This window comes from Vipera berus, assembly GCF_964194415.1.
Source record: "Vipera berus genome assembly, chromosome: 3".
In the NCBI taxonomy this organism is placed as follows: Eukaryota; Metazoa; Chordata; class Lepidosauria; order Squamata; family Viperidae; genus Vipera; species Vipera berus.
In genome coordinates this window covers 6,298,330-6,320,198 of record NC_138204.1, presented here as the reverse complement: position 1 = coordinate 6,320,198, position 21,869 = coordinate 6,298,330, and the positions used below count along the sequence as shown (strand labels likewise).

General features: G+C 47.0%; 1 protein-coding gene across 1 annotated transcript in view; it reads right to left on the bottom strand.

Moving 5' to 3' along the window:
• OPRL1 (opioid related nociceptin receptor 1) overlaps positions 1–15,701 on the bottom strand; it is a gene marked incomplete at both ends in the record, with an annotated part of 60,044 nt that extends 44,343 nt beyond the window's left edge. The window contains one exon of the mRNA XM_081323814.1: positions 15,481–15,701. Coding sequence (XP_081179940.1) covers positions 15,481–15,701 — 221 coding nt within the window. The remainder of the gene's footprint in view (positions 1–15,480) is intronic.
• Between the last annotated feature and the right edge of the window lie 6,168 nt (positions 15,702–21,869).

Sequence of the window (21,869 nt, the reverse complement as noted above, 5' to 3'; positions counted from 1 at the left end):
GTCAGTGATGCCGAACCTATGACACGCGTGCCAGAGGCGGCACTCAGAGCCCTCTCTGTGGGCACACCTGCCACCACTGCCAGCAGCTTGCGCAGGTCCATTAGGCCATCGCCGGAACCTGGAGTGGCATCCCCGTCCAGCACAAAGGAGGTGAAGCAGCCGGGTAACAAGCTCAAGTAGAGGTGGTAGAGCACGCCCCCATGCATTCGCTGGCCTCTGTGTGCGAGGGCCGATAGTGTCAGGCAGCAGCCACCCCTGCCTCGCCTTGCCTTGCCCCACAGCAACGGCATCCCCATCCTACCCCCAGCCTCACCCTGCAGGATGACCCTCCTGCCCACTGCTCCATTCACCAGAGACCCCTTGGATCCCCCCCAATCCTGCCCAGCCCCCACAGGCATCCCCCCATGAGCAACATCAAGGTGGCCATGCCCACCCTGGCCATGCCCACCCAGTCTGCCATACCACCGCAGCCATGCCCACCCAGTGGGCCATGCCCCCCATCCCCCCTGAGGGCACCACAACGCTGATGTGGCCCTTTGCACTTTGCGATAAATAAGTGGGATTTGAGTTGCAATTTGGGCAGTCGGTCTCTAAAAGGTTTGCCATCACTGTACTAGGCTGTTTATACATCTCTACCAGGTGGCCTTCATTTTCCACTTGAAAAAGAACACTTGATCCGTCTCGTCAATATAAACTCCTACCTTTAACAATCATATACCAACCAAGTTACTGTGATTGTACAGTTTTACTCTCAGAAATCTGTGTTCTTTTTCTCCCCTCCCTCCCCTGCCCCCCCCCCCGCCAAAAGACAGTCCCTGCCTCTTTATTATCGCTTTGCAAACTCCCTCTGTCTGAATGTAATGATACAGATTAACACAGGGACCGGAGAGTGCGTAAAATCTGTTTGGCAGCTTGAGAAGAGAATTTGTTGGCAGGGCAATTGCATCAAGCCGTCAGGATTTAAACTAGGATTTCAGGTTAGGGATGTTGGATGATAGCTTCTGTCCCTATTTTTAAGCCTGATTTAATACAGGAATTATAGAAATAATATAGGAATTAATGTTTTTAATCTGCTGTGGGATTGTTGTTGTTGTTGTTGTTGTTTTTTACAACAGATGCTTTTTAAGGTTTTTCAATGTTTGTATGTTGGAAGATGCCCAGAGTTGTTGGATATGTGATGGGTGGCAAAGAACTTTTATTAATAGGTGATAGATAGATAGATAGATAGATAGATAGATAGATAGATAGATAGATAGATAGATAGATAGATAGATAGATAGATAGATATAAAGTTAGATAGATATAGATGCAGAGAGAGATAAAAGATAGAGATGATAGATAGATTGATAGATAGATAGATAGATAGATAGATAGATAGATAGATAGATAGATAGATAGATAGATATAGATAAAGTTAGATAGATATAGATGCAGAGAGATAAGATAGATAGATAGATAGATAGATAGATAGATAGATAGATAGATAGATAGATAGATAGATAGATAGATAGATAGATAGATATAGATATATAGATATAGATATAGATATAGATATAGATATAGATATAGATATAGATATAGATATAGATATAGATATAGATAGTTAGATAGATATAGAGGAAGAGAGAGATAAAAGATAGAGATGATAGATAGATAGATGATAGATAGATAGATAGATAGATAGATAGATAGATAGATAGATAGATATAAAGAGATAGATATAGATGCAGAGAGAGAGAGATAAGAGATAGATAGATAGATAGATAGATAGATAGATAGATAGATAGATAGATAGATAGATAGATAGATAGATAGATAGATAGATAGATAGATAGGAGAGGAGGGAGCAAGGGTGGGGGGAGAGAGGGAGAGAGGGAGGGAGGGAGGGAGAGGGAGAGAAAGAAAGAAAGAGAGAGAGAGAGTTCAGCTTTTCCATGCTTTCCAATTCCGCAATATAGTTCCCCAGGATTTTTTTTTAATTGCATATAAAACGATATATATCATGGATAACATGCATAAAGAGTGGAATTTTTGTGGGGAAATAATATTCAAGAACAGGATTTTTTTCTCTCTCTCATTCTTCCTCTACTTTTTCCCCTTCAGTTTTAGCTTTAAGTTAGGGGAAAGAGATGGCTACATCTCTGTTTGATGTGTTGGTAACTGGGCCAAGTAACATAGATGGGTGATGTTGACTTAAGCAGACTTGCGTATCGTTTTCACCCTGAACACTTGTCATTTGCCAAATATACTGCAGTAGGCTTTTTTTTAAAAATTTATAGCTATGGGTAAACTGCAAAGCTGAAGTCCTTCTGTCTTGTGCACAGCTGGAGCAGCGAGGAGCCACAGTTTGGTTAAACGGCACGAAGGCTTAACATAAGGATGCAGGAGAACATGGGCGCATCAGTGAAAACACTCCACCAAACGTTGGTGGTGAAATCACGCGTGGGTAAAATCAAATCCGTTCGGATTTCTCACTGTGTTTTAACTACCTGCACGCTTGCATGATTCATTTTGGAGACGAGGAAAGACGCAGAAGGACCTCACGGCAGAAGATGGAGTTTGGATTCTGAGATCAAGTAGGCATACCCTCAATTTAAAACCATTCTTACTTCTTCTGTATACAAGCAGGCCTCGACTTACGACCCCAACTGAGCGTAACATATCTCTTGCTTAGCAACTGCTGAGTGGGTTTTGCCCCATTTTACGAGCTTCCTTGCCACTCTTGCGGAGGGACTCACTGCAGATGTTGTTAAGTGAATCTGGCTTTCCCATTGATGTTGCACGTTAGAAGGTCGCAAAAAAGGGGATTATGTGACCCCGGTATGTTGCAACTGTCAGAAGGACATGCCAGTTGCCAAGCATCTGAATTTTGATCACGTGACCATGGGGATGGTGCAACGGCCGTGAGTGTGAAAAACGGTCATCAGTCCCTTTTTCCCAGTGCCGTAAATGAATGGTTGTAAGTCAAGGACTACCTGTACTTGTTACACTTATGCGCAAATATTATTACCTAATACTACAAGCTAAACATACTCAGATGATGGAATTCACTTTACAAATAGATGTGAGGTTACTTTCTTAATGGAACAGAAAATTCACAATTTATCTGTTGCTTTTGGAGGCAGCTGCGTAAATTTCTCCACCATATTTCTTCATTTCTTTCTTCATTCAAGGCATGCCCCCATATTGAGACCATGGTAATAACAATAATAATAATAATAATGTTGGAAGGGACCCTGGAGGTCATCTAGTCCAACCCCCTGCTCAGGCAGGAAACCCTATACCATTTCAGGCAAATGGCTGTCCAGTCTCTTCTTAAAAACATCCAGTGTTGGAGCATTCACCACTTCTGGAGGCAGGTTGTTCCACTGGTTGATGTTCTAACTGTCAGGAAGTTTCTCCTTAGTTCTAGGTTGCTTCTCTCCTTGACTAGTTTCCATCCGTTGCTTCTTGTTCTGCCTTAAGGTGCTTTGGAGAATAGCTTGACTCCCTCTTCTTTGGGGCAGCCCCTGAGATATTGGAAGACTGCTGTCATGTCACCCCTCACCCTTCTCTTCGTTAAACTAGACATACCCAATTCCAGCAACTGTTCCTTATGAGATTTTAATTTTAATGAGATAACATCTTTACAAGACACCTGGCTAGCCAGGTGTAGTTCCCTGTGCCCAAAGCCATGCAGCCGAAGTTGTGGGTGCTCCATCACTGGAGGTTTGGAAGAACAGACTGGGTAGCCATTTGTCCGAGAATGGTACTATAGAGTCTCCTGCTTCCCCCTCGTCCTTCTCTTCATTAAACTAGACATACCCAATTCCAGCCATCGTTCCTTGTATGTTTTAGCCTCCAGTCCCCTGATCATCTTGGTTGCTCTTCTCTGCACTCTTTTTAAAGTCTCAACATCTTTCTTACATCGTGGTGACCAGAACTGGATGCAGGATTCCAAGTGTGGCCTTACCAAGGCATTATAAAGTGGTATTAACATTTCACGTGATCTTGATTCTGTCCCTCTGTTGATGCAGCCTACCACTGTGTTGGCTTTATGGGTAGCTGCAGCACACGGCCGGCTCATATTGAAGTGATTGTCTACTAGGACTCCAAGATCCCTCTCACAGTTACTACTATTGAGCAAGGTACCCCCTATACCAGGGGTCAGCAACCTGAAACAGTGAAAGAGCCACTCGGAACCGGTTCCCTCACAAAAGGAAAAACTGGGAGCCGCAAAAAAATGTGTGCGCATGTGCGTACATGCGTGCATGCGCAGAACAGGGTTTGACTGAAGAGTGGAGCCAAGGCGAGATATGCACCTACCCTGCATATTTGAATTGATAGGTTGAACTATTTTAGTCCCACCTTTTTTGGGGGGGGGACTGCACATGGCAGAGGACTGGGAGCCGCAGGAGACGGCTGAAAGAGCCGCATGCGGCTCCGGAGCCGCGGGTTGCAGACCTGTGCCCTATACTATACCTGTGCATTTGTTTTTTTCTTGTAGAACCTTACTTTTGCTCCTGTATCCCTCATTCCAATTTCTGGATTAATTTAATTTCTTTTAGGAGATACCAGAACTGTTCAGCAGCCAACTGTCTTATTAACACACACACACACACACACACACACACCAGATAAATGAGAGAATTGTCTCAAATTGTGGAAATACTGCATTACTTTCTTCTACAGAAGCAGCACCAGAGGCAGTTCTCGACTTACAACCCTTGTTTAATGACCATTCGAAATAACAACAGCACTGACAAAAGTGAATGATGACCGTTTTTCACACTTACGACCGTTGCAGCATCCCCAGGGTCACGTGATCAAAATTTGGATGCTTGGCAACTGGCATGTACCTATGACGGTTGCAGTCTCTCAGGCTCACGTGATCCCCTTTTGCGGCCCTCTGAAAAGCAAACGGGGGAGCCAGATTCATTTAACAACCGTGTGATTCACTGCATGGCAAGAAAGATTGTAAAATGGGGTAAAATTCACTTAACAACTGTCTCGCTTAGCCACATAACTTTTGGGCTCAATTGTGGTCTAGAACTATGCTGTGCTTCATTCCAGAGACGTTATCTGAAAACAAAACGCCTGTCTTTTTTGTGTCTCTGTGTTTGGAGTGTGTGTGAAAAGACTGACGGGGCTGCAGTGGGTCAGGAGGACTGTGTCTTTGAAGTGTGTCGTAGGAGCAAAAAAAACCACAACAAAACAAAACAAAAATCAAGGCTGCATAAATAGATGGAATTTCAGATCCCAGCAAGTCTCGGTTGGACCTCTCTCCAAATACGGTGCTCAGTTTGGGATAGGACATGTCTTAAAAAAGGATTCATACAAAGCGAAGCAGATGCAACAAATGGGAAGAATAGATTCTTGAGTTGATTTTGGAATGGATTGTGAATTTGGGGGTGGGGGGATTTCTCCTTGTGAAAGAGGAAGTCAGGAAGGATAGTTCTATGCTGTAAACAATGAGAGTAGGGGATTGGTTGATTTGATTTGATTTTTATCCCGCCTTCATTATTTTATAAGAAACCCATGCTGGCAAACATACCTAATATAGAATAGAATAGAATAGAATAGAATAGAATAGAATAGAATAGAATAGAATAGAATAGAATAGAATAGAATAGAATAGAATAGAATAGAATAGAATAGAATAGAATAGAACAGATTGTAGAATAATAATAGAATAGAATAGAATAGAATAGAATAGAATAGAATAGAATAGAATAGAATAGAATAGAATAGAATAGAATAGAATAGAATAGAATAGAATAAACAGATTGTAGAATAATAATAGAATAGAATAGAATAGAATAGAATAGAATAGAATAGAATAGAATAGAATAGAATAGAATAGAATAGAACAGAACAAACAGATTGTAGAATAGAATAGAATAGAATAGAATAAACAGATTGTAGAATAATAATAGAATAGAATAGAATTACAGAATAGAATAGAATAGAATAGAATAGAACAGAACAGAACAGAATAGAATAAACAGATTGTAGAATAGAATAGAATAGAATAGAATAGAATAGAATAGAATAGAATAGAATAGAATAGAATAGAATAGAATAGAATAGAATAGAATAGAATAGAATAGAATAGAATAGAATAGAATACAAAATAACTTTATTGTCACTTTGAATGCACACTAATCGGCATACATTAAAATGAAATTTCATTTAATACACCATCCCCCTCCTCTTTTCCCCACAACAACCCTACCAGGTGAGTTGGGCTGAGAGAGAGTGACTGGCCCAGAGTCACCTAGCTGGCTTTCTTGCCTAAGGTGGAACTAGAACTCACATTCTCCCAGCAACTGGCCTAAAGTCACCCAGTTGGCTTTCATTCCTAAGGCGGGACTGGAACTCACCGTCTCTTGGTGATTGGCCCAAAGTCATGCAGCCAGCTTTCATGCCCAAGGTAGGACTAGAACTCACCACCTCCTGGTGATTGGCCCGTCACCCTACCAGCTTAGATGGCTAAGCGGGACTAAAACTCACTGTCTCCTTGTGTCTGGCTGAAAGTCACTCAGCCGGTTTTTGTGCCTAAGGTGAGCCTAGAGCCCCATTTCCCGCTCTTCAGCCTGGTGCCTTAACCACTAGAGCAAACACAGTCCGTTGCCTTGTGCAAGCCCCTGTCCTGAGCTGACAGCCATGCCTTCTTGCCGTGGACTCCATTACTTGTCTCCCACGTCCCTTTCTGCCTCTTCCCTCTCTAAAGCAATTCATTTTCCATCTCTCCTTGAGCTTACTCAGTTCATCTAGGTCCATAGGGGTAGGCAACCTTGGCTCTTTTATGACTGGTGGACTTCAACTCCCAGAATTCCTGAGCCAGCATGACTCAGCTTGGAAACCTCTCCCTTTCCCCTCAGCATGGCTGGCTCAGGAATTCTGGGAGTTGAAGTCCACGAGTCATCAAGCGGCCTAGGCCTAGGCCAGGGGTAGGCAACCTTGGCTCTTTTATGACTGGTGGACTTCAACTCCCAGAATTCCTGAGCCAGCATGGCTCAGCTGGGAAACCTCTCCCTTTCCCCTCAGCATGGCTGGCTCAGGAATTCTGGGAGTTGAAGTCCACCAGTCCTAAAAGAGCCAAGGTTGCCTACCCCTGAATTCTAGGACATTTTTCAGTTTCTCCCTTCTCCTCCTGACATTTGATTTTTTTTATTTTTTTGAAGAATAAGAATAAAGCATTTTTTTAACTCTTCTGCAAAAACCTGGCTTGCCAAAAGAAAAGAGTTCTAACAAAGGTGAGGAGATACATCGGAGCACACCTGTCGTCTCTGAAGGGCTATCACAGGGAAGGAAGTATGGATTTATCCTCCATAGCGCCCAAGAGACAGACAAAAATCAACAGATAGGAGCTTTAAGGAGGGAGATCAAACCTTGAAACAAGATTTTTTGTGGGGAGAGCCATGGAAGATCCTATCTCCATGATGGCGTCACCGGAATTTTTCAATCCAAATTGGGACTGCCCTTTGTCTAGGATCCTTTGAAGGTTCCTATCCTTGACAGGGCTGGATTAGAAAACTGCCAATTGCCGTTCCAATCCAATAATGTTACTATTAGACAAAAATATTTGTAGCTCAGGGTTGACCTGTGGGGTGCTTGGTGGTCTCTGAGCTTGGTGGTATTCTTGCAGACGTTTCGTCACCTGACGAAGTAACATCATCAGTGCAAGTCCTGGTTCCTTCTAGCACTGATGATGTTACCTAGTTGGGTAATGAAACTATCAATCTCAGAGAGCACCAAGGAGCCCACAGTCTTCCTCCTCCTCCTCCTCCTCCTCCTCCTCCTCTTCCTCCTCCTCTTCTCCATAAACCCCACTCCCTTCTAGCACTAATGATGTTACCTAGTTGGGTAATGAAACTATCAATCTCAGAGAGCACCAAGGAGCCCACAGTCTTCCTCCTCCTCCTCCTCCTCCTCCTCCTCCTCTTCTCCATAAACCCCACTCCCTTCTAGCACTAATGATGTTACCTAGTTGGGTAATGAAACTATCAAGCTGAGAGAGCACCAAGGAGCCCACAGTCTTCCTCTTCTTCTTCCCCTTCCTCCTCCTCCTCCTCCTCCTCCTCCTCTTCCTCCTCCTCTTCTCCATAAACCCCACTCCCTTCTAGCACTAATGATGTTATCTAGTTGGGTAATGAAACTATCAATCTCAGAGAGCACCAAGGAGCCCACAGTCTTCCTCTTCTTCTTCCCCTTCCTCCTCCTCCTCCTCCTCCTCCTCCTCCTCCTCCTCCTCTTCTCCATAAACCCCACTCCCTTCTAGCACTAATGATGTTACCTAGTTGGGTAATGAAACTATCAATCTCAGAGAGCACCAAGGAGCCCACAGTCTTCCTCCTCCTCCTCCTCCTCCTCCTCCTCCTCCTCCTCCTCCTCCTCCTCCTCCTCTTCTCCATAAACCCCACTCCCTTCTAGCACTAATGATGTTACCTAGTTGGGTAATGAAACTATCAAGCTGAGAGAGCACCAAGGAGCCCACAGTCTTCCTCTTCTTCTTCCCCTTCCTCCTCCTCCTCCTCCTCCTCCTCCTCCTCCTCCTCCTCCTCCTCCTCCTCCTCTTCTCCATAAACCCCACTCCCTTCTAGCACTAATGATGTTACCTAGTTGGGTAATGAAACTATCAAGCTGAGAGAGCACCAAGGAGCCTACAGTCTTCCTCTTCTTCTTCCCCTTCCTCCTCCTCCTCCTCCTCCTCCTCTTCCTCCTCCTCTTCTCCATAAACCCCACTCCCTTCTAGCACTAATGATGTTACCTAGTTGGGTAATGAAACTATCAATCTCAGAGAGCACCAAGGAGCCTACAGTCTTCCTCTTCTTCTTCCCCTTCCTCCTCCTCCTCCTCCTCCTCCTCTTCCTCCTCCTCTTCTCCATAAACCCCACTCTCTTCTAGCACTAATGATGTTACCTAGTTGGGTAATGAAACTATCAATCTCAGAGAGCACCAAGGAGCCTACAGTCTTCCTCTTCTTCTTCCCCTTCCTCCTCCTCCTCCTCCTCCTCCTCTTCCTCCTCCTCTTCTCCATAAACCCCACGCCCTTCTAGCACTAATGATGTTACCTAGTTGGGTAATGAAACTATCAATCTCAGAGAGCACCAAGGAGCCTACAGTCTTCCTCTTCTTCTTCCCCTTCCTCCTCCTCCTCCTCCTCCTCCTCCTCTTCCTCCTCCTCTTCTCCATAAACCCCACTCCCTTCTAGCACTAATGATGTTACCTAGTTGGGTAATGAAACTATCAATCTCAGAGAGCACCAAGGAGCCCACAGTCTTCCTCTTCTTCTTCCCCTTCCTCCTCCTCCTCCTCCTCCTCTTCCTCCTCCTCCTCCTCCTCCTCCTCCTCCTCCTCTTCTCCATAAACCCCACTCCCTTCTAGCACTAATGATGTTACCTAGTTGGGTAATGAAACTATCAATCTCAGAGAGCACCAAGGAGCCCACAGTCTTCCTCTTCTTCTTCCCCTTCCTCCTCCTCCTCCTCCTCCTCCTCCTCTTCCTCCTCCTCTTCTCCATAAACCCCACTCCCTTCTAGCACTAATGATGTTACCTAGTTGGGTAATGAAACTATCAATCTCAGAGAGCACCAAGGAGCCTACAGTCTTCCTCTTCTTCTTCCCCTTCCTCCTCCTCCTCCTCCTCCTCCTCCTCCTCTTCTCCATAAACCCCACTCCCTTCTAGCACTAATGATGTTACCTAGTTGGGTAATGAAACTATCAATCTCAGAGAGCACCAAGGAGCCTACAGTCTTCCTCTTCTTCTTCCCCTTCCTCCTCCTCCTCCTCCTCCTCCTCCTCCTCTTCTCCATAAACCCCACTCCCTTCTAGCACTAATGATGTTACCTAGTTGGGTAATGAAACTATCAATCTCAGAGAGCACCAAGGAGCCCACAGTCTTCCTCTTCTTCTTCCCCTTCCTCCTCCTCCTCCTCCTCTTCCTCCTCCTCTTCTCCATAAACCCCACTCCCTTCTAGCACTAATGATGTTACCTAGTTGGGTAATGAAACTATCAATCTCAGAGAGCACCAAGGAGCCTACAGTCTTCCTCTTCTTCTTCCCCTTCCTCCTCCTCCTCCTCCTCCTCCTCCTCTTCTCCATAAACCCCACTCCCTTCTAGCACTAATGATGTTACCTAGTTGGGTAATGAAACTATCAATCTCAGAGAGCACCAAGGAGCCCACAGTCTTCCTCTTCTTCTTCCCCTTCCTCCTCCTCCTCCTCCTCCTCTTCCTCCTCCTCTTCTCCATAAACCCCACTCCCTTCTAGCACTAATGATGTTACCTAGTTGGGTAATAAAACTATCAATCTCAGAGAGCACCAAGGAGCCTACAGTCTTCCTCTTCTTCTTCCCCTTCCTCCTCCTCCTCCTCCTCCTCTTCCTCCTCCTCTTCTCCATAAACCCCACTCCCTTCTAGCACTAATGATGTTACCTAGTTGGGTAATGAAACTATCAATCTCAGAGAGCACCAAGGAGCCTACAGTCTTCCTCTTCTTCTTCCCCTTCCTCCTCCTCCTCCTCCTCCTCCTCTTCCTCCTCCTCTTCTCCATAAACCCCACTCCCTTCTAGCACTAATGATGTTACCTAGTTGGGTAATGAAACTATCAATCTCAGAGAGCACCAAGGAGCCCACAGTCTTCCTCTTCTTCTTCCCCTTCCTCCTCCTCCTCCTCCTCCTCTTCCTCCTCCTCTTCTCCATAAACCCCACTCCCTTCTAGCACTAATGATGTTACCTAGTTGGGTAATGAAACTATCAATCTCAGAGAGCACCAAGGAGCCCACAGTCTTCCTCTTCTTCTTCCTCCTCCTCCTCCTCCTCTTCCTCCTCCTCTTCTCCATAAACCCCACTCCCTTCTAGCACTAATGATACTACCTAGTTGGGTAATGAAACTATCAATCTCAGAGAGCACCAAGGAGCCTACAGTCTTCCTCTTCTTCTTCCCCTTCCTCCTCCTCCTCCTCCTCCTCCTCTTCCTCCTCCTCTTCTCCATAAACCCCACTCCCTTCTAGCACTAATGATGTTACCTAGTTGGGTAATGAAACTATCAATCTCAGAGAGCACCAAGGAGCCCACAGTCTTCCTCTTCTTCTTCCCCTTCCTCCTCCTCCTCCTCCTCCTCTTCCTCCTCCTCTTCTCCATAAACCCCACTCCCTTCTAGCACTAATGATGTTACCTAGTTGGGTAATGAAACTATCAATCTCAGAGAGCACCAAGGAGCCCACAGTCTTCCTCTTCTTCTTCCCCTTCCTCCTCCTCCTCTTCCTCCTCCTCTTCTCCATAAACCCCACTCCCTTCTAGCACTAATGATGTTACCTAGTGGGTGTAATGAAACAGCTGCAAGAAAACTACCAAGCCCAGAGAGCAACAAGGACCCCACGATTCTATTGTGTATCTCTGTCTTCTGCAAAACTAGTGCAGCCTTAGCTACCTAAGGGTCCATGTTTATACAGAATCTGCCTATCTCGGGATCTAGAGCCACTCTGGCGTATTGGTTAAAGGCAATGAAACAGCAACCAGGAAACCATGAGTTCAAATCCTGTCTTAGGTGACTTTGGGTCAGTTCCTCTCTGTCAGCAGAAGGAAGAAGAAGACTATTTTGATGAGAGAGAAGGTCCCTGAGGATGTACTCAAGCATGAGTCTCAAAGCTGGGAAGACTAAACCTCTGGTCCCGGTGACCAACCAGGATTGGATTTTGCAGAAGAAGACCATGACCACCTCTTCCAAAAAGAGGTTCCAAAAAGAGAGCCAGTTTGATCTAGTCATCAAGGCGCCAAGCTAGAAAGCAGGAGACTGTGAGTTCTAGTCCCGTCTTAGGCATGAAAGCCAGCTGGGTGACTTTGGGCCAATCCCTAGGAGACTGTGAGTTCTAATCCCGTTTTAGGCATGAAAGCCAGCTGGGTGACTTTGGGCCAATCCCTAGGAGACTGTGAGTTCTAGTCCCGCTTTAGCCATGAACGCCAGCTGGGTGATTTTGGGCCAATCCCTAGGAGACTGTGAGTTCTAGTCCCGTCTTAGGCATGAAAGCCAGCTGGGTGACTTTGGGCCAATCCCTAGGAGACTGTGAGTTCTAGTCCCGCTTTAGCCATGAACGCCAGCTGGGTGACTTTGGGCCAATCCCTAGGAGACTGTGAGTTCTAGTCCCGTCTTAGGCATGAAAGCCAGCTGGGTGACTTTGGGCCAATCCCTAGGAGACTGTGAGTTGTAGTCCCGCTTTAGCCATGAACGCCAGCTGGGTGACTTTGGGCCAATCCCTAGGAGACTGTGAGTTCTAGTCCCGTCTTAGGCATGAAAGCCAGCTGGGTGACTTTGGGCTAGTCACTCTCTCTCAGGCCAACATACCTCACAGGGTTGCTGTTGTGGGGAAAATATGAGGAAGAATTGTGCTTGTACGCTGCCTTGAGTTATTTGTAAAAATAATAAAGGCAGGATATAAATAAATGTGTGTGTGGGGGGGAAGAAGAAATAAAGGTTGCTGGTGACCTCTGTGGAACTGTCACTGAAGTCTCCTAGAGCAGGGGTGTCAGACTCGCAACGTCCCGTGACGTGGCGCGACATATCACGATTATTATTTTTTGCCATTGCCGGGAATGGGGTGGGGCGCGGTTTCACTATGACGCAACCAGCCTGCAGGCCGGCAGTTTGACACCCCTGTCCTAGAGTCAGTCCTGACTTGAAGGCATCAGGAAAAAATGAAGAAGAATCTGGTGGAAGTCTGTGCTGACTGTCAGCCTAAGATGCAAGTCACGCGCTTTGAAAAATCTGAATCGAAGAGAATGTTTGTAGCTCAGGGTTGAACGGTGGGGTCCTTTGTGCCCTCTGAGCTTGGCTATCTTCTTGCAGATGTTTCATGATCCAACTAAATCACATCATCAGTGCTAGACAGAAGGGGTATTTGTGGAGAGGAGGAGGAGGAGGAAGAGGAGGAGGAGGAGGAGGAGGAGGAGGAGGAGGAGGAGGAGGAGGAGAACTGTGGGGGCCTTAATGCTCTGAGCTTGGTTGTTTTCTTCCAAACATTTCATTACCCAACTAGGCAACATCCTCAGTAAAAAAAACCCACTCGCTTCTAGCACTTGATGATGTTACCTAGATGGGTCATGAAACGTCTGCAAGCGAACAGACAAGTTCAGAAAGACCCCGCAATTCGAAAAATCTAGTAAAAAAATCCATCTGTCCCCTGCTATCTGCTTCTCTGAAGAGCAGAGGCGGGGAACGATGGCCCCTTTATGACTTGTGGCTGGCTCAGGAATTCTGGGAGTTGAAGTCCACAAGGACCACCGTTCCTCAGCCCTGGCGCAGAGAGTCAAAGGAGACCTAAGGGGATGTAGCCAAGAAAAAAAAAAGAGAGAGAGATGTCCCCACCCACTCTGGCTTTTGCCCCTCCCACTAAGTGTTTTATCCCGCCCTCCGTGCACCTTCCCCATGAGCAAATGCAGACTTCTACAGGAAAAAAAATAAAAATAAAAATAAAAAAGAGAGAAGCTTCTCTATCAGTTCCAATGTGCAAATGGAGAGCGAGAGACAAAATAGATAAACTCAAGTGAGTGAATCAGCAAGGAATATGTTGGGCACCTTAGCACAGATTTTAAAGACTCCAACTCTACGTTAGCAAAGCCAAGGGGTTGTCATGGCCTTCGAGAGTCTCTTCTGCTGCACACACACACACACACACACACACACACACACACACACACACACAACCCCCGTGCAGCTTCACAAAATTGAATAAAAGATAATCATAATAATCATAAAGTTGGAAGGGACCTTGGAGGTCATCTAGTCCAACCCCCTGCTCAGGCAGGAAACCCTATACCAGGGGTGTCAAACTCAATTTCACTGAGGGCCGCATCAGCATTGTGGTTGCCCTCAAGGGGCTGGGTGGATATGGCCAGGGTGGGCGTGGCCTACTGGGTGGGCGTGGCCAGAGTGCGTATGGCTTACTGGGTGGGCGTGGCCAGCTCTACATCATTCGCATCAAGGGTACCTATGGGGGCCTGGGCAGGAGTGGGACAGATCTGAGGGTCTCTGGCAGAAGGAGGGTCTCTGGGCCAGGGCCAAGGCAGTGGGGGCCATTCCCTCATTGTTTCCAGGATGGCTTCGCGGGCCGCATGAAACCACTTCGCGGGCCGGATCCAGCCCCCGGGCCTTGTGTTTGACATGTCTGCCCTATACCATTTCAGACAAATGGCTGTCCAGTCTCTTCTTGAAAACTTCCAGTGTTGGAGCATTCACCACTTCCGGAGGCAGGTTGTTCCACCGGTTAATTGTTCTAATTGTCAGGAAGTTTCTCCTCAGTTCTAGGTTGTTTCTCTCCTGGATTAGTTTCCATCCGTTGCTTCTTGTCCTGCCTTCAGGTGCTTTGGAGAAGAGCTTGACTCCCTCTTCTTTGGGGCAGCCCCTGAGATATTGGAAGGCTGCTATCATGTCACCCCTCACCCTTCTGTTCATTAAACTAGACATACCCGATTCTAGCACCTGTTCCTTATGAGATTTTAATTTTTATGAGGTAAGATCTTTACAGGACACCTGGGTAGCCAGGTGTAGTTCCCTGTGCCCAAAGCAATGCAGCCAAAGGTGTGGGTGCTCCATCACTGGAGGTTTTGAAGAACAGACTGGGCAGCCATTTGTCCGAGAATGGTACTATAGAGTCTCCTGCTTGAGCAAAGGGGGCTGGACTAGATGACCTCCAAGGTCCCTTCCAACTCTGTTATTCTCTTAGTCATTGATCATTCCCATTGAGGATGATCTTCTAGAAAGCACTTATATAATTTAATAATTCGGTAATTTAATCATTGAATTATGGAGTGACATAGTTGTTCATCTCACCAAAGATGACTCCGGGCAGATCTCATTAACAGCCTTTGTCAAATTAATGTCCGAAATTTCATTCCTGGATAAGGCTACCGTTTATCTGCATTGCATTTTGACCTCTTCGGCCCTCTACAGCCACCACCACCCCTCTCTACGGATTACCCTATTGGAGCACTGGTGATGTTAGCTAGTTTCGGTAACAAAACGCCTGCAAGAAAACCACCAAGCTGAGAGAGCATCCAGGTTCCCTTATTTCAACCCTTAGCTACAAATATTCTCCTTCGTTGGTCCTCAAACCTGCCTTGATCTGATGTTCTCTTTCAGGGGTACCCAAACATCTGGCCATTGAACTCGATGGGATTTCATTTTCGAGTCAACAGAGACCTCGTGTTTCCTGCTTCAGCAATGTCCCCCCGTTATTTCCATTGGGTTGGTATCAGCACTGTTTGTCGAGAAATGCCCCCAGCCAGTATTCACCGCCTCCAAACGCCCGTGGTCGGCTGTGAGAGAAAAGAATTTTGCACATGCACTGAGGCGCCCTTGTCATTTCAATCGCTCTGCCTGGCGTGCAAATTCCAGGCGCCGCGGGAAAAAATACCCCCAAAGCCAAGAATCTCCTCACTTTGGGAGATCTCCATCAGAGCCTGCGCTCGCCCCAACTTCATCCCACAGGGATGTGCTCACCTGATGATGACATACATGACCGAGCAGTTGCCCACCAGTCCCACGATACAGACGATGGAGTAGACAATCACAATGGTGACCTTGATCCTCATGGGAAGGAACCCGTCGGCAGTTCGGTTGTGAAACCAGTCGCCCAAGCTGAAGTTCCAGAGGGACGAGTCATTCGCCAGCCTGGACATGTAAAGGACATCCCCGACTTGAGTGTGGAATAGGGGGTCCATCCTGAAGGCAGGCGATTGCGAGCTCTGGAGTTAGGAAGGAGAAAGGAGGGGGGAAGGAGGAAGAAGAGGAGGAAGAGGAGGAGGAGGAGGAAGAAGAAGAAGAAGAGGAGGAAGAAGAGAAGGAAGAGGAAAAGGAGGTACAGGTAAAGTTAAAGGAGGAAGAGGAGGAGGAAGAAGAGGAGGAAGAGAAGGAGGAGGAAGAGGAAGAGGAGGTACAGGTAAAGGTAAAGGAGGAAGAGGAAGAGAAGAAGAGAAGGAAGAGGAAGAGGAGGAGGAAGAGAAGGAGGAGGAAGAGGAAAAGGAGGTATAGGTAAAGGTAAAGGAGGAAGAGGAAGAGAAGAAGAGAAGGAAGAGGAAGAGGAAAAGGAGGAAGAAGTAAAGAAAGGAGGAGGAGAAGGAGAAGGAGAAGGAGGAGGAGAAGAAGAAGAAGAAGAAGAAGAAGAAGAAGAAGAAGAAGAAGAAGAAGAAGAAGAAGAAGAAGAAGAAGAAGAAGAAGAAGAAGAAGAAGAAGAAGAAGAAGAAGAAGAAGAAGAATTAAGGAGGCTCGTGATACAACAAACCAATTTTCATGCACACTGACCCATAGAGGGCCAGGTGTTTAAAAAAAAACAAAAAAAAAACCCAAACCCACCCCAACCAACCAAGACCATAGATGGAATTCTTGCGCAATCAGCAGAAGCCGGGGGATTTTTCTGCCCGCTTCACTGACCTGACCCCAAGGGGGGGGGGGATGCTTGGATTGGCTAAAGCCACCCAAAGGCGCTTGACAGCCAGGATCGTCTGCCGTCACCGCACCCCCCCCCCTTCCCCTTTGCACAAAGAATGAGATGGCAAATATCTTGGGGAAGGGGTGGGAAGGGGGAAGGAGGGAGGGAGGGAGGGAAGCTTTGGCTCCTCAGCCAAACCCTCCTCCTTTCCATCTGTCCATGTGCAGAATGCACTCCTGGCTCCCTGCGGCTGAGCGAGAATTTTCCCATGCCAGCAGGTAAATAAGCCCACCGTGCAAAGACTGGAACATGAGTAATAGCTATTCTCTCTCTCTCTCTCTCTCTCTCATTCTCTCATTCTCTCATTCTCTCTCTTTCTCTCTCTCTCTCTCTCTCTCTCTCTCTCTCATTCTCTCATTCTCTCATTCTCTCTCTTTCTCTCTCTCTCTCTCTCTCTCTCTCTCTCTCATTCTCTCATTCTCTCATTCTCTCTCTTTCTCTCTCTCTCTCTCTCTCTCTGCCTGAATTTGTGCATTTGCTGCAAACAGCAAAAAAACACAAAAAAAACAAAAACCAGCAAATCTGCTTTTCTGCACCAAGACATCAAGCCAGGGGAAACTTAAAAAGCCCACGCCAGCTTCGTCCTTACCTTCACGGCGCTTCCTTTCAGCGGAAAAAAGCAGATCCCTTGCGGTGGGGGGGGATGTCTCTCTCTCTCTCTTTTTTTTTCCTTTCTTTTTTTCTCTCTTTTTTTTTTAGCGACGCTGCTCAGGTCCACGCATGGTGTCCAGGAGGGAAAAGCGAAGGAGACAAAAGCCGAGGCCGAGGCGGGAGGCAGCCAGTCCCCCCCTTTTCTGTCTGCCTCTCGCCGGCTCCGAGGATGCTTTTCCGTGAGATTTGGCTGCGATGCGGAAGAAAATTCCAACTTGGAAGGAGGGAGGGCTTCGGGAAGGGGGCCAAGGAGAGGAGCACATGCACAGCCTGGCTGGCTCTTTTCACACACACGCGCGCACACGCGCTCTCACACACGCAGACACACACACACACACGCTTCTGATCTAAGTGGCGAGGGAAAGAGCCTAGAAAAGCTGGGATTGCTAGCCCTCCGACGGATGAGCAAACCACGAGTTGATCTGGTCAAGCAAAGAGGCTGCTTGGCTATATGAGCCTGGATGGGCTGGACACTCAGCTGGGAGCCGAGTGGTGTGAGGGACCAGCGATTGGGGAGGGCAAAGGAAAAAAACAAAAAACAAAAACGAGACAGGAGTCTCTTGGAATAGAATAGAGCTGGAAGGGACCTTGGAGGTCATCTAGTCCAGCCCCCTGCTCAAGCAGGAGAACCTACGCCCCATCTCCGACAGGTGATTGTCTAGTGCAGGAGTCTTCAAACTTGGCCCTTTTATGGCTTGTGGACTTCAACTCCCAGAATTCCTCAGCCAGACATGCTGGCTGAGGAATTCTGGGAGTTGAAGTCCACAAGCCTTAAAAGGGCCAAGTTTGAAGACCCCTGGTCTAGTGTCTCTTCTTAAAAAATTCCCAGTGATGGAGCGCCCACCATTTCTGGAGGCAAGGCTGTTCCACTGGTTGATTGTCTTCACTCTTCTCCTTAATTCCAGGTTGCTCCTCTCCTGGATCAGTTACCAATGGTTGTTTCTTGTCTTTCCTTCTAATGCTTTGGAGAATAACTTGAACCACGCACACACACCCTCTCTTCTTTGGGGCAGCCCCTCAGATACCAGAACACTGCTATCACATCTCCCCTATTTCTTCTTTTCTTTAGACCAGCCAAACCCAAGTCCCGCAGCCGTTCTTCATTACGTTTTGGTCTCCGGGCCTTGGATCATCTTAGTTGCTCTTCTCCGAATTTTTTTCCCCAAACTCTCAACATCTTTTTCTGTGCTATGGTGACCAAAATTGGCTGCAGTATTCCCAGTGTGGCCTTCTTTGCTTCCTTCTTGCTTGCAATGGGTCCAGCCTCTTTACCTGGTCATTGAGGCGGCGGGGGGGCGGGGGGGAGAGTTTCAGAGGGACAGATTGATGCAAACTGCCCAAGTCCTCAGGAGAAACTGTAGAAGCTGCCCTGCCAAGCCGTTTGGAGAAGAACCAACCTTGGGATGAGATGGGATATCTAACATAGCTTCAATCCTGAGAGCTTCAGCTGAAAGACTGGGAGAGCTCCGACAGAATTAAAGCTCGCATCCTGCTCAGTGCCAGGGAGGAAAACGTCAGTCTATCACATTTGTTTCTCAACCTTGGCAGCTTGAAGATGGCTGGCTGGGGAATTCTGGGTGTTGAAGTCCACCCATCTTAAAGCATGCTCCATTGCTTTGGAGAATAGATTGACCCCCCACACACACCTCTTCTCTGTGGCAGCTGCCCAAATATTGCAAGACTGCTTAGCATGTCATCCCTAGTCCTTCTCTTTATTAGACTTGACATACCTAGGGATCTCAATCGTTCATCATATGGCTTAGCCTCCAGCCCCCTCAAATATTGGAAGACTGCTATCATGTCACCCCTAGTTCTCCTCTTCATTAAAGTAGACATACCTAGTTCCTACAAGCGTTCATTGTAGGGTGTACCCTCTAGACTCTGAGTCATCTTTGTGGCTCTTCTCTGCACTCTTGCTAGAGTCTCCACATCTTTATCGTAGGCTGGTGACCAAAACAGGATGCAGTATTCCAAATGCTGCCTTACTAAGGCAGCGTACCGATACTATCGCTTCATGTGATCTTGTAACTGTTCCTTTTTTGATGCAATCGAGAGCTGTATTAGCTTTTTTTTTTCAGTAGCTGCAGCACAGTGCTGGATTCCACTTGAGCGGTGATCTACTAGGAAATCAGTGTCAGGAATTTTCTCCTTATTTCGAGTCTCTGGTGAGCTTCCACCCATTGTCTGTGGAGATTCTCAGCCATCCAGGTCGTGGTTGTTGTTCTGATTCAGGGTCAGCCTGTGGGTTCGGCAGTTGGGTCGGACGACTCAGAGGAGGAGGAGGGGGGTGTTGAAGAGCTTGCTGATGATGCCCTTGAGGCTCCGCAGAGCCCTCAGACGGGCCCCTCCCACCTGGTCACGACGGAGACCCAGCTGTGTGAGCCTGACAGCGTGGATGAAGATGACCCACAGCTGGCCCTGTTCAAGGATGCCCGACGCAGGAGGCAGTCAATCAGGAGTAAACAGAGGAAGGCAATGGGGCACCTCGGGAGGAGGCAGAGAGAAGCCACGCCCTGAACTGTATTTAAGGGGAATGTGTGGGAGGGCTGGTTTGCTGAAGGCAACCGCTTGAATAGTTCCTGTTTCATAGTTCCTGTTTCATGGTTGGTGTCTGTTTTATGTTAATAAATTTGGCAGGCTTAATTCCAGCCTCTTGCCGTTTGTAAAGGGGTTGTCCCTGCCTTTTCTGCAGGGCCGGTAGCAGGCTGGTACAGAACAGTTGTCCCCCAAAGGTGCTTTTTCAGGAGGCAACTGGACTTTCTTTGTTTTTCTTTGAAGAGGTTTTGCTTCTCATTCCAAGAAGCTTCTCCGGCTCTGACTGCATGGTGCGGGAATAGGAAGGGATTTCCAGAAAACATTGCAGGCAACAGGAGCCATCTGCACTTCAGTTGGAGAGGCAGATAACACAGACTCATCCCCAACAGCCTTGCGCCCATCATCAACAGTGAAGGGACCCAGGGCAGAAAACAACCTGCAGCCAAGAAGGCTCCACACCCATTTCCACCTTTCAGGTGACCTTGAGGACACAGGTAAACCTCCAGGTGGCCTCAACCACTCTCTATAAAGAATGCAAATGACCAGCTGTCTACAAGGAGTCTTGGATTCATTTCAAAGCTGCCATTTTAAGCCTTCGGACTCATCCATGCAATCTCTCTGACCTCATGCCAGCAGCTACCACAGGCAGGGGAGAGTTGAAAAAACCAAGATTGCCGCTACAACTGTACAATGGTAAAACAAGGCTGGGGCTGTAATCACATGACTGACCCATCCATCTCCTTGAATGCCCTTGCTTAGCACTGAGATGGCTTATATATGCTGTCTGTTGTGGTCACCAAAGCTCCAGTTGGAGGAGAGTGCAATTAGGGTTGAAAGAATCTTCAATAGGACCGACTGATCTCCTTCAGGACCTCCCCCACCTCTAGCTCCCTACCGATGTTTACGTTTTGGTTGAAAAACATGTCTTTGATTGAAAAATCATTTTTCTGAAATGGTGGAAGTTTTCCTGCTCAAGCAGAGAAGGGAAGAAGGAAACCTCTCCTTCAACAATTTTTAGACTCAATGTGTGGCAGTGAAAGCTGGACCATAAAAAAGGCTGAGCGCCAAAGAATTGAAGCCTTTGAACTATGGTGCTGGAGAAGACTCCTGCGAGTCCCTTGGACTGCAAGGCGATCAAACTGGTCAATCCTAGAGATCAGCCTTGACTGCTCTTTAGAAGGCCAGATCCTGAAGCTAAAACTCAAATACTTTGGCCACCTCATGAGAAGGAAGGACTCACTGGAGAAGTGCCTAATGCTGGGAAAGATTGAGGGCAATAGAAGAAGGAGACGACAGAGAATGAGGTGGCTGGATGGAGTCACTGAAGCTGTAGGCGTGAGCCTAAATGGACTCCAGAAGATGGTAGAAGACAGGAAGGCCTAGAGGAACGTTGTCCATGGGGTCACGATGGGTCGGACACGACTTTGCAACTAACAACAACAACAAAGACTCAAGGAAGACCTACTTTGGTTACTACTTTATTTGAGTGAGGGTCAGGTGCATATACCTGCCCCTCGTGCAAGTGGGACTGGTGCCCGCTGCCTGCACAAGTGGGGCTGCAAGCGCCAGTGCCCGTCACTCACGTGAATGAGGCTGTGTGTGTGGTGAGCACTAGCTGCCACACATGCGGCCTGGTTGCAAATAGCCCACAGCTTGGTAATGGCCCATGGCCCACAGGTTGGGGACCCTGGTTCTAGTCAACCCCCCCTGCTTGAGCAGGAGACTTTATACCATTTGAGAGAAATGGTTGTCAAGTCTCATTTTAAGAACAAAGAGAAAGAAGAATGGGGTCAATCTATTTTCCAAAGCACCAGAAGGCAGGACAAGAAGCAGCGGATGGAAAACTAACCAAGGAGAGAAGCAACCTGGAACTAAGGAGAAACTTCCCGAAGTGAGGACAGTGGAACGGTTTTGCCTTCAGAAATTATGGGTGCTTCATCACTGACGGTTTTAAGAAGAGACTGGACAACCATTTGTCTGAAGTGGTATAGGATTTCCTGCCAGAAGAGAGGGTTGCACTAGAAGATCTCTAAGGTCCCTTCCAACACTGTTGCCGTATTCTGTTCTCCTGTTCTGTTTCTCTTCTCTTCTCTTCTCTTCTCTTCTCTTCTCTTCTCTTCTCTTCTCTTCTCTTCTCTTCTCTTCTCTTCTATTCTATTCTATTCTATTCTATTCTATTCTATTCTATTCTATTCTATTCTATTCTACAATCTGT